The following is a 13,168-nucleotide window of genomic DNA, read 5'->3' on the forward strand; positions in this document are numbered from 1 at the left end:
CCGTGAATATGGAAAAAACGCAAATAACAAAAACACCCTGTTTTTACCTGAGAGAAGGACACCTCTCTGGCCATAGAACTGTGCTGGAGGAACTACAAAGTCCTAGTAGAGTATTCTCTCTACTCTAGGGATCTCTAGGTCATTGATGGCGAACCTATGGCACGCGTGCCAGAGGTGGCACTCAGAGCCCTCTCTGTGGGCACATGTGCCATCGTCCCAGCACAGAGTTTGCCAGAGTTTGTTACTAGAAAGCCAGAGGGACATGGCACTTTGCAATAAATAAGTGGGTTTTGGGTTGCAGTTTGGGCACTTGGCCTCGAAAAGGTTCACCATCACTGCGCTAGGTCTTTCAGTGCAACTTTTGGTTAAAGGTGACCACAGAGTTGCACTGGAGGACCTAGATATTCCTAGAGAGGACATATTAATCAAATCCGTGAATAATCAAATCCTGTAAATATCAAATCTGCAAATATGGAGTGATGAGTGTACATGTTTTTAATTGTTTGAATTTTATAACAATTTTAAAGGTTTTATCTGTGAGCCGCCTTGGGTACCTTTGGGGAGAAAGGCAGGATAGAAATCAAATGAAATAAATAAATAAATAAAATGGTTTGAATCCCCATTCCACCATAGAAATCCACAGATCGTGGGCATGTCACACACTCTGAGGCTTAGAAAAGCCTGTAATTTAAAGGCACACAGCAACAAACTGGCTTTTATCTAGAACGTGGATTCAGTGTAGAGCAGTGGTCCCCAAACTGTGCTTTTAAGGGATTTTGGACCTCCGCTCCCAGAATCCCACGCTATTGACCAACATGGCTATGGTTTCTGGGAGCTGAAGTCCAAAATCTCTTAAAGGGGACCACTGGTGTAGAGGGTGACCCCTGGCATTACAGAGACTGGGAGATGGATGGGGGAAGCTAACAAAGCAAAGGCATAAATCCCCGGAAAGCCGTGGTAAATTGCAGCAACAAATCAATTAAGTCTTGCAAATTATGGTTCAGCTACTGCTCTCCTACCAGAAGTGGAAATTTGTACAAAGCCTTTCCTTTTTAGTCTGTAGCTGAGCAACCCCCCCCCCTCCCCCAGGGAAAAAAAAACCTGGAGAACTTGCACCTTGGCCTCCTGCTGCCTAGAAATCACTCACGAAAACTGAATTAAAAGAAGAAAGGGAGGGCACTAATGGAAACAGGATGCTCAAGACCAGACCCTACAATCTGGATTGGAATGATCGATTCGGGGTGTGTGTGTGTTTGGGTGTGTGTGAATTGCAACTGTTCTATGTCATGTTGCTGTTCCTGATACCTCTGCAGCAAGACTGTTCTGGGCCAGCAAAGGCTATGTCCTCACTGCAGGAATAATCTGGTTTGATACCACTTGAACAGCCAGGGCTCCATGCTATGGAATTCTGGGAAGTGAATACCCAGAATTCCATAGCATGGGGCCCTGGAAGTTCAAGCGGTGTCAAATCGGATCATTCCTGCAGTCCAAAACACAGCCCAAAACTAAACTAACCCAAGCATATAACAAAAACTGGAGCACCGTCTCCTTAAAAGAGAAACCACCAGCGTCTATATCGCAACAGTTGCTCGCCTAGTCCTCTCAATTCATATCTGGTTTCCTTCCTTTAGACTCATCAGTGATTCCCAAACTTTGGTCCTCTAGATTTTTTTTGGACTTTGCTTCCCAGAATTCCTGACAGTTGGGCAAGGCTGGCTGAGGTTTCTGGGAGTTGAAGTCCAAAAGATCTGGAGGAGCAGAGTTTGGGAACCACTTACAGCAGTGCTTCTCAACCTTTGTTTCTCTAGATTTTTTTTGAGACTCCAACTCCCAGAATTCCTGAACAGTGACCATACTAACTGGGACTTCTGGGAATTGAAGTCCAAAGCATCTGGAGACCCAAAGGTTGAGAACCACTGCTTTAGAGCTAGGACCATAGCTAAAGAAACCAATGCAGACTTGAGATGTAGAACTAATTTATTATTATTATTATTGTGGGAACACTGCCATTATTATTGTGTGGCGGGATGGCGAAGGGGGACACACTAGTTGCCTCAGGATATGTTAAATCCTTGTATGCTTCCAACTGAGGGGGGCTGGTCAATGCTCCCTTCAGTATGGAAGGTTAGAAGGGAAACCAAAATGGCGCCCAAGCGTAAACATTCATCAGTGAGAGTCGCTATAGTGAGTGAGGATATCCCGAAAGCTACACAGGGCCCTGTTCTCGTTCGGAGACCGCCATTCTCGCGAGACTTGGTGCTGGCTCGTTGAAGGAAGCCGGCGCCGCCGCCGCCGGGGGTGAAATCTCGGAACGTTCGGCAACTGCGGCCGTTTCTGAAGGGTGCATGCGCGCATGCGCCCTTGATCGAGCGAGAGCGTGAGTTGCGGGGCTTCCCTTCCTTCTGGCCCACTTGGCGCCCATTTTGTTTTCCTGACTGAAGGCTTCGTCCTTGGTCCCCACTAGGCCGCGACGCAGCCCCTTTAAGAGCAAAACACACCCTTGAACTAAGACTAGTAATCCACTTTATAGACCCCTTTAACTGCTCTGGCTCAGTGCTAGGGAATTGTGGGAAACGTAGTTCTGCGAGACATTGAGCCTTCTCTGCCAGAGAGAGCTCTGGTGCCACAATAAGACTACAATTCCCAACGTTCCCTAATAGCACTGAGCCAGGGCAGTTAAAGCGGTCTCTCCAAAGTGGATTATGGCTCTTGTGTGTATGTTTTGTGCCTTCTGACTTGGGTGCACGATCTGCACTGAACACATTAATTGCCTTCATTATTACCATCAATTAAATCCCCCTCCCTCCCCAAAGTATTTATTAGCTCATGCTAATCTGCTGCATACTTTGTTTTTATTGTACACTGCTTAGTGTTATTTCAGGTATATTTTAACCGTGTAATGTTGTTGTTTTTAGATTGTACGCTGCTTGGCAGGTTTTTATTTTATTTTCCTTATTTTCCTTATTATTATTATTATTATCATTATTATTTGTGGTTCTTTCTGCGTTGTCGTTTCTCTTCGACGCTCGTCCGGCGTGAGCTTTCGAAGAAGGCTGCAGCGTCATGGATAGTGCGTCTCCATGCCTCCTGATGCGAGGCCAAGGAGGACCATTGTTGGTGATCTATCTGGCCAAGCCTGAGATGTTGTTTCAGGGAGTCCTTGTATCTCTTCTTTGGGGCGCCCCTCTTACGGTGACCCGTGGCGAGTTCACCATAGAATACTATTTTTGGGAGGCGATGGTCCTTCATCCTAAAAACGTGTCCTGCCCAGCGCAGCTGCGTCCTCAATAGCATGGCCTCAATGCTGGTGATCCCTGCTTGCTCGAGGACAGCAACATTTGTCACATAGTCAGTCCAGTGTATATTTAGAATTGTGCGTAAACAGCGCTGATGAAGGCGTTCAAGGAGTCGTAGCTGTTGGCGATAGGTGACCCATGTTTCAGACCCATAGAGGAGAAGAGACAGTACAATGGCTCTAAACACACTGATTTTTGTGCTTCGCCTCAAGTGTTTGTTACTCCAGACTCTTTTGTGAAGCCTTCCGAATGCGATATATGCCTTTGCCAGTCTGTGATCGATCTCTTTATCAATCTTGGCATCTGAGGAGATGATGCTTCCCAAGTAGGTGAACTGCTGGACGGACTTAAGCACAGATGTGCCTATGGTGATGTGGGGATGGTAGTGTTCTTCCTGAGGTGCCGGCTGGTAGAGAACTTCCTTTTCTTGAGGCTGACTTCCAGCCCAAAGAGCTCTGCAGCTGTTGCAAAACAAGATGTGAGGCGCTGCAGAGCTGCTTCCGTATGGGCAACGAGGGCAGCGTCGTCAGCAAAAAGCAGCTCACGGACTAGATAGTTTAGAGTCTTAGTGCGGGCCCTCAGGCAGCTTAAGTTAAACAGGCTACCATCTGTATGGTAGCGTAAATAAATGCACATTATTTACACATAATGTGCAAATTTAGTGCCGGTTTGCTGGAACACCGGAAAAAAAGTAAGGGCCAGTCTCCCACATTGCATAGCCTGTTAAGCACAGCTTTAATGTCCATTTTCAATTTAAAGAAGAGGACACAAATATGGGTAATTCACAATGCATTGATCTGCTGCTTGCATTCTTGCCCTAAACTCTCAATAATAATAATAATAATAATATACTTATTTATTTATATCCCACCACTCCCTTTTTGATGATCGAGGCAGGTAACAGCAAACAAAATAACAATTACACCTGGAAGAAGAGACTCCTCCCTGCATAACTGTCATCTTTTGGCCTATTAGGGAGTTGACCAGGCAGGCCCAGCTCCATCAGGACTAGCCTGGAAGAAGAGCCCTCCCTCCTTTTCATCTGCCTTGGTCCAGGCCTCAGAGGGAGAGAAAAATGCCGGACCTGATCCCCTCCCCACTACTGTTCCCTCCTCCTTTTGTTTCGTGTCTTTTAGATTGTAAGCCTGAGGGCAGGGAACTGTCGGATTAAAAATAATAATTGTAAGCCGCCCTGAGAGCCATTCGGGCTGAAGGGCAGGACATAAATACCTAAATAAATAAATAAATAAATAAACATTTATTTATAAAAGAGTGCTGTAAAGTGTGCACAGTGCTTTTACATAGCAAAGGACAAATAAAACAATAATAATAATCTCTCTGGCTTTACTTTGCGAATGAAGATTCAGGAAGGACTCATCCTGCACTTTCTACAAACGCGTTGGTGACTAAAAAGGCCAATCTGAGATAAACAAGTCCGGTTGCAGAAAGCACAGCAGAAAGACTCCTTGGGCGATGTTTCTGGGTTGTGGTTCTTTCTGCATAACAAACACTTGAGGCAAAGCATAAAAATCAGTGTGTTTAGAACCATTGTACTGTCTCTTCTCCTCTACGGGTCTGAAACATGGGTCACCTATCGCCAACAGCTACGACTCCTTGAACGCCTTCATCAGCGCTGTTTACGCACAATTCTAAATATACAGTGGACTGACTATGTGACAAATGTTGCTGTCCTTGAGCAAGCAGGGATCACCAGCATTGAGGCCATGCTATTGAGGACGCAGCTGCGCTGGGCAGGACACGTTTTTAGGATGAAGGACCATCGCCTCCCAAAAATAGTATTCTATGGTGAACTCGCCACGGGTCACCGTAAGAGGGGCGCCCCAAAGAAGAGATACAAGGACTCCCTGAAACAACATCTCAGGCTTGGCCAGATAGATCACCAACAATGGTCCTCCTTGGCCTCGCATCAGGAGGCATGGAGACGCACTATCCATGACGCTGCAGCCTTCTTCGAAAGCTCACGCCGGACGAGCGTCGAAGAGAAACGACAACGCAGAAAGAACCACAACCTGGAAACATCACCCAAGGAGACTTTCTGCTGTGCTTTCTGCAACCGGCCTGTTTATCCCGAATTGGCCTTTTTAGTCACCAACGCGCTTGTACAAAGAGCGGGATGAGGCCTTCCTGAATCTTCGTTTGCGAAGCAAAGCCAGAGATGTGCAATTGTTTGTTTCTTTTCTGGAAACTTTGAACTGACAGCCAATGACTCATGGACCAGGACTGGCCCATAAACTGCCATTTCAAATAGCATTGCATTAGAGTTAACATGTATTAAATTCCATGCCATAACATCTGTCTTCATCCTTTCAGAAAACCGAGCAAAAAAATAAACTGCTATATCTTACAGCAAAGGCAATTAATGCTACCAAGGTAGGTGGAGAGTGTTTTATCGATGTTTTATTGCTGAGGCTGTTGAATTTTTTTTAATGCTGATTTATGGCTTTTTCCCCCTATCTTTAAATATTACAGTTCTATTATAATTACTTCAATCTTTTGTTTTATTTGCTGCATTTGGTGACCTTAGTCTAGAAGGTGGCTTCAAAATACCAAAATAAATATATTAAAGAAGAGATTGGTTTCCTCTCCCATTTCAATTTACTTGTAATCCATTCACCACCAGTTTAATGAAGCTGCCACTGTAATTTCTTCCAATAGGAATAGATTTAGGAAACCAATGCAGACTTGAGATGTAGAACTAATTTATTATTATTATTATTGTGGGAACACTGCCATTATTATTGTGTGGCGGGATGGCGAAGGGGGACACACTAGTTGCCTCAGGATATGTTAAATCCTTGTATGCTTCCAACTGAGGGGGGCTGGTCAATGCTCCCTTCAGTATGGAAGGTTAGAAGGGAAACCAAAATGGCGCCCAAGCGTAAACATTCATCAGTGAGAGTCGCTATAGTGAGTGAGGATATCCCGAAAGCTACACAGGGCCCTGTTCTCGTTCGGAGACCGCCATTCTCGCGAGACTTGGTGCTGGCTCGTTGAAGGAAGCCGGCGCCGCCGCCGCCGGGGGTGAAATCTCGGAACGTTCGGCAACTGCGGCCGTTTCTGAAGGGTGCGTGCGCGCATGCGCCCTTGATCGAGCGAGAGCGTGAGTTGCGGGGCTTCCCTTCCTTCTGGCCCACTTGGCGCCCATTTTGTTTTCCTGACTGAAGGCTTCGTCCTTGGTCCCCACTAGGCCGCGACGCAGCCCCTTTAAGAGCAAAACACACCCTTGAACTAAGACTAGTAATCCACTTTATAGACCCCTTTAACTGCTCTGGCTCAGTGCTAGGGAATTGTGGGAAACGTAGTTCTGCGAGACATTGAGCCTTCTCTGCCAGAGAGAGCTCTGGTGCCACAATAAGACTACAATTCCCAACGTTCCCTAATAGCACTGAGCCAGGGCAGTTAAAGCGGTCTCTCCAAAGTGGATTATGGCTCTTGTGTGTATGTTTTGTGCCTTCTGACTTGGGTGCACGATCTGCACTGAACACATTAATTGCCTTCATTATTACCATTATTACTATTCCTTCACAGTTGACTTTTCTTGAAGCACAGTTGGGCAGCTTGTGACCCTTCAAATGTTGATCTATACGTTCCATTATTTGTAAACAACATAGTCAATGTACAATAACATCCAAAATCCACAAAAGATTTTTGATCCATGAAAATGCACAAAATACATGTTGCAAGCTTGAAGTTCCTCTGACATCTTCATCAGGCAAAGGTGTTAAAAATCCTACAGAAGAAAGAAAAACATGACTAAGGTGTTTATCCCACGGAGGTTTTTGCAGCTCTGATCCGAAGCCACTGCAGGTCCAACGATGTGAATTCACGTGATAAAGTGATGTATTATCACACATGATTGCTTTCTGTGGTGGGGGGGGGGGTCGTTACGAGGTGCATCCACAGTGAATCCGAAGTGATTTCTCATTTTGGTGAATTCGGTAACAAGTGAATTCACAAAAATTGTTTCCAAGCTCACTTTGATTTCAATCTGAATTGGTCTGGTGTGGAATGCAACTTTACTTCCGTCCTAGTAGACCCCCCAAACCTCTAAGGTCCCACATTTTCCATGATGCAGCGCTGTAATTTTGCCCGATTTGCTTCCGGTGCTCCTTCAAGAATTGACGTTTGGATGTAGCTGACAGGGATGAAGGGAATGAAACAGGAGGCTGGGGGGAGAGATGGGAGCAACGGAGGGGGCCATCAGAGGCTGGGGGGGAGCAACTCCAACTCCCAGAATTCCATAACCTCGAGCTAAGGACCCCACAACAAGCTCCAACTCCCAGAATTCCACAGCACTGAGCCAGGACAGTTAAAGTGGAGTCAAACCAGATTATTTCCCCAGTGAAGATGCAAGCTAAGAGAAGGCAACTGTTACAGAGAGAAGGAGAGTGGATTGGATTCAGGGAGGTGGTACTTTAGGGAGCATGGAGAATAGTTATAATAATTATAATAAAAACAAAAACCAAACATGTTTTTAAAATAATAATAATAATAATAATAATAATAAGTTATTCGTTTGCTGAGGCACCAGAGCTCTCTGGCAGAGAAGGCTCAATGTCTCACAACACTACAGTTCCCAGAATTCCATAGCACTGAGCCAGGACAGTTTGCAGGAAGCAGGTGGGGGAATGTAGGGAAATCTGATAGGGAGGGGGCATGGAGGGAAATCTGACAGAGAGGTCCCAGGAGCATGGATGGAAATCTGAATCCAAAGCCCATAGAAACGGCTGCTGGTTAGGATGATAAAACGGACTCCAAAGCCCATAGAAAGAGTGCTGGATGTTTCAGGGAGGAATGGAGGACTGTCAAAGAGGGCACGTTTTGATGATGCCGGCAGGGTTTGGGGGGCTGGCAAGGATGGCACATTCGGATGTTTCGGGGAATAAATTAGAAGGGAAGAGGAAACATGAAGAAGCTCATTCCCATGAGGCTAGCATTCATGTGAAACTGGAACCAGGAAGTGGCCCCCTTCTTCACCCCGGAAGTGCAAAGGTTCTCGATGCATTCAGACCCCCACTGAGCATGCGCAAGGGTGCCGGTTTGAATTGTTGAATCCGCATGGTATGTACCGGTGTGGTAAAACAATGTGCACTCATTTCGTTTTGACCCTGTAATTACCACAATTTCGTTCTTCATGTGTGAAAGTGCATCACGTGAATTGCCTTGGATTCAAATTGACTGCTTCTTCTTCGCTTCGGATTGGCTCTGGATTTGAGTTCCAGTCTCACGTGTGCTAAGGGCCAACGTTATTCACAGGCCTGCACTTTGTCAAGCTGGTAGCCTCACAACAAAGGACTAAGACGTTCTGGACCTGAAAGGAAGTATCTTTTTGTGTTGCTAATAGAATTTAATTTCCTGGACTTTGTGGCTCTTTGTCTCTCAGAGCCCACATGGCCGGAGGGAGGAGAGGCCTACTTGCATGAATATTCATCCATACCCTCTTAACAGAGCAACAACAGCACCAACATTTTGACAAAATGCACACCTTGACAACATATAATTGTCACATTTTTTGCTTGAGATGAGAAAATGTACCTTCTACATACTTCTTTAAGTTTACTTATGTTGGAATCCAAACCATTTCTCATGCATGCCTGAAGATATAAGGGAATAAAGAAAATCTTGTGATGCACACTTTATATGCAGATGTGTGCTCTGATATTGTTTAGCTGTGCCTGTTAGGATCTTCTTCCAGCTTACCTATGGGATACTGTGTGAGTATAACAGCTCTCAAGAGTTGCATAAGTAGTCGTGGTGCCAATGAGATGCCATCTATGCTGTTGCTGCAGATGGCACTGGCACTACTGATGTGGGTATAGCTTGGTGAATGACACAAAGGCTCTAGCATGGACAGTTTGCAATGACTTTATATTGCTTATCCTGGATGCATGCAACCCTGTGCCCAGTTTTATTAAAATTAAGATGGTTTTTTGGCTTTCAGTGACAAGAGGCATGGAGTACTCCCCCCCTCCCCCCATGCTGGGATGTTATTTGGAATTTCTGTTTGTTATGTTTTTTAGTGAAAGGACTTAGGCTGCATCTGCAGTGTAGAAACAATGCAGTTTGACACCACTTTAACTGCCATGGCTCAGTGCTATGGAATTCTGGGAATTGTGGTTTTGTGAGGAGAGTCAACATGGCATAGTGGTTTGAATGTTGGATTACAACTTTGGAGACCAGGGTTCTATTCCCAGTCAGCCATGAAAACTGGGTGATGCTGGGCAAGTCACATGCTCTTAGCCTCAGGGGAAGGCAATGGCAAACCTCTGAACAAATCTTGCCATTAAAACCCCACGATAGGTTTGTCTTAGGGTCACCGTAAGTCAGAAACACAACAACAGGTAGGCATTTAGCCTTCTCTGTCAGCGAGCTCTGGTGCCACAACAAACTACAATTCCCAGAATTCCATGACATTGAACAATGGTAGTTAAAGTGGTGTCAAACTGGATTATTTCTGCAGTGTGGATGCAGTCTTAATATCTGTTTTATATTTTGAGGGTTCTATTTTTAAAGTTTGCTTCCCTTTGCTTTGTTTGGGCCATTTCATTCAGTGAGATAAAAACATATATATGTACAGTTGATGATACTTGCCTAACAGATTGTCAATACAGCTATTTTTCTGTGCTTTCCTTTTCCAGTTGTATTGGTGTTTGGGCATCCACATTTATATGCTTAAGTAGGAATGTGTGATAATTTGACAGGTGAGTTATTTATTTGACAGCTACCTTAAAGAAGAAAACAATATTGGGGCCTGTCTTTTTGTGCTAATTTATACTTGTTTCCAAATCAATGTTCTATGCCTTTACTCAGAAGTAAGCAGCACTTAATGTAAGGGAAATTTTTCCCAGGTAAGTGTGAATATAATAACAGACATGTAGTCTGATAATAAGTATCTTTACTAGGTAGTAAAACTCGCTTAATTAAGTAGCATTAAACCTTGTTAAAGATTGCCTTAGGTTGGAATATACATCCATTTATCGTTGTGTAAGACTCTCTGAATTTAGCTTCTGAATAGATTTCACATCTGAATAGACACCACAGTTATTATTATTATTGCCATATTTATATCCTACAATTTCCCCAATCTTGGACTCAAGGCAGCTTGTAAAAATTAAAATAGATACCACAAAAAAAATCACAACATACAAAAGTTAAAAAATATAATTAAACTAGTCATATTTTAAAAAGCAGTTAAAAGAATGACCATAAAAAAGAAAAACAACAAATATAGACAGTATAGAACATTACAGAAAGACCTTTTCCCTTTAGCAAGCAGTCCTCAAGTACAGAAAGATAGCAGTGAGGGTGTCCCAAAGTCTAGGAGAAAATACTGAGAAGGCATTCTCCTGTCTTCTCACCAGAAATATCTGTGAGGTTGATGAGACAGAGAGAAGGGCCTTCCCAGACAATCTCAAGACATGGACAAACTCATATGTTGCCTTTCACATACCTTGGACCTGAGCTGTATAGTGCTTTCTAGACCATAACCAACATTACATAGTTTTGAGTTACAAAACCCACATAGTTTCAGGCTCTTCATTTGTTTTAGTCACTCAAAAATAGTTTTATTTAACGAAATTCAGGTTACATTTGGTCCGACTGTAATGCTATCCTTTAGTGGAAAATGTAATGCTTGATTTCATCTTAATACAATATATTACAGGTTCAGGTTCAGGGAATGCCATTTGAGCCTTCCCAACTCAGTTTATATCATGGTTTTGAGATTCCTTCACTGTGATATCAAATGAGTTGCACAGATTTAGGCTGGCTCTGATGGAAGACTAAAAATATATGGTTAATAAGACCAGGCCTGCCCCTCAGAATGTGTGGTCTGGTCCCCAGCTCTGAGTGTTTCATCTGAATAGTCCATGAGATTAAGTACAGTATTCACCCTGTGTTCTGAGCCGGTGCAGAGCCAAAATAAATCCCATGCTGTCTTTAAAGTGATTGGAGAATTTGTGAGCCTCCAGATTTTGTTGGGCTGCAACTCCTAACAGCCCCAAGCAGCATAGCCAAGATTAATAGAAGCTGCATTTCAAAATGTCTGAGAACCCTATAGTCCCTGTTATAAACTAGGATTGAGCAAACTGTGGCCATATGTGGCCACATGTCGCTCCCAAGGCTGTTTTTGCAACCAGAAAACCCTCTGTGCATGTGTGTGTGTGTTAATTGGCTTTTTTGCATGGAGAAAGCAACAGTGGAGTGGTGCTGGATAAGCACATTCCTCTTCTTGCGTCTGAGCTGCACATGCTTCCTAAACAACGAAATAGGACTTTTCTTGTTTGATGGATAAAAGAATATATGGGGAGGATATTATGTTTGCCTAGTTACTACAGGGATGGGGACATTGTATCCCTCCAGATGTGGTTGGAGTGCCACCCCATCAACAATAGCCTAAATAACCAGGACTGATAGGAGTTGTGGTCCAGCAACATCTAGAGAGCCATGTATTACCATAATAAGCTTCCGTATGATTCTGAGAAAGATAACTTTCTACCCTTGACAACTATTGTTAATGTGAAAAGCTCTTCTCTGAAGATGCCAGCCACAGATGCTGGCAAAATGTCAGGAATCTAGAACATGGCTGCATAGCCTGAAAAACCCACAAAAAACTCTATGAAAAGCTCTTACATTGGTGTTGTATTATTACTTATTAGTCTTATTTTAATATAGCTCTTTTCACATTTAAATACCTGAAAAAGCTTCCATAGGAGTAATTAAATCAAAGATTTTCAGTGTTATCCCAGTTTTTTTGGATATCAGTACTGGAACTAATTTTAAAAAACCCTTTTAAACTGAGAGCTGATGTTTCTGAAAATTAACAAAAAAGTGTATTTTGTCATTATAATCCACACACCAGCTTGTTTTAAAATTAATTTTAACAGTATTTTGAAATATGGTTAATGCTACAAAAATGAATGCTCAGGCCTCTTTTTTAATATTTGCTTGTAAACATTGTCTTCAATTTGTGCTAATGATATGTATTAAAATTATATATGGGGGAATGTTTTATAAATGTTATATCCTGTGTAGTCCACGCTGAAAAAGTCTGAAGTTTCCCACAAAACAGGAAAGAAACCCTTTTCAAAATGACAAACTCTAGATTTTAAAATTGTTGTTGTTATTTACTTTTCACCTTGCACTCTCCTTAGTGTGGATGAGGGAAGGAGATAAGAAAGGTGTTCTTATGCAACACAGGTGCTTTTAAAAAACAGATCTTATGTCCTTGTATTCTGTTAAGCAAGCATTCCCCACCACATTGAACAGAGTTAAATGAACTTCATTACATTGATTTTGATCGTCTGAATTGTTATTTTCTTTGTATGTGCTTTTTACAGACCAGTGGCATGTTGGAGATAAGTGCTTTGCTCCTTTTTCTGAAAATGGAAAGCTTTATGATGGTACAATATTATCCTTTGAGACAGACAAGAATGGGAATTTTTTTGCAATTGTTTCTTTTGACACATCTCAAGAAAGGAAAGTACTCGTAGCAAAACTTTGTAGGATCAAAACTAGCAAAGATACAAAAAAGAACTTAATATTTGATGATGAAGATTTAGAGAAACCCTATTTTCCTGACAGAAGACTTCCATCCTCTGCAGTTGCCTTTGAATTGTTCAAGGATGGGCCTCAGATCCCTTCTACAATTAATAGATACCTACGTGATTATCAAAGGGAAGGGGCCCAGTTTTTACATGGTCACTATGTTTGTAAACGTGGATGTATTCTTGGAGATGACATGGGACTTGGAAAGACAATACAGGTAGTTTTCCCTTTCTTTTTTTAAAATACTGTAAAGCTAAAAATGTCTTGATTTTTAGATCACAGGAAAAAATTACTTGAATTTTATA

The 13,168-nt window shown here is 42.9% G+C and overlaps 1 protein-coding gene across 2 annotated transcripts in view; it reads left to right on the forward strand.

Annotated features, from left to right (window-relative positions):
* Window positions 1-2,278: 2,278 nt before the first annotated feature.
* ERCC6L2 (ERCC excision repair 6 like 2) overlaps window positions 2,279-13,168 on the forward strand; it is an 84,295-nt gene continuing 73,405 nt past the window's right edge. Inside the window, exons 1-4 of one of the 2 annotated variants that reach the window (XM_089490924.1) lie at window positions 2,279-2,341; window positions 5,628-5,687; window positions 9,956-10,018; window positions 12,656-13,080. In XM_089490924.1, coding sequence (XP_089347050.1) covers window positions 10,000-10,018; window positions 12,656-13,080 — 444 coding nt within the window. In that variant the 5' untranslated portion in view covers window positions 2,279-2,341; window positions 5,628-5,687; window positions 9,956-9,999. Of the gene's footprint in view, window positions 2,378-5,627; window positions 5,688-9,955; window positions 10,019-12,655; window positions 13,081-13,168 lie in introns of both variants that reach the window. The other variant, XM_089490918.1, reaches the window with a different exon arrangement.

Source organism: Sceloporus occidentalis, unplaced genomic scaffold (genome assembly GCF_023333645.1).
Source record: "Sceloporus occidentalis isolate IW3139 unplaced genomic scaffold, rSceOcc1.0.p SCAF_1, whole genome shotgun sequence".
In the NCBI taxonomy this organism is placed as follows: Eukaryota; Metazoa; Chordata; class Lepidosauria; order Squamata; family Phrynosomatidae; genus Sceloporus; species Sceloporus occidentalis.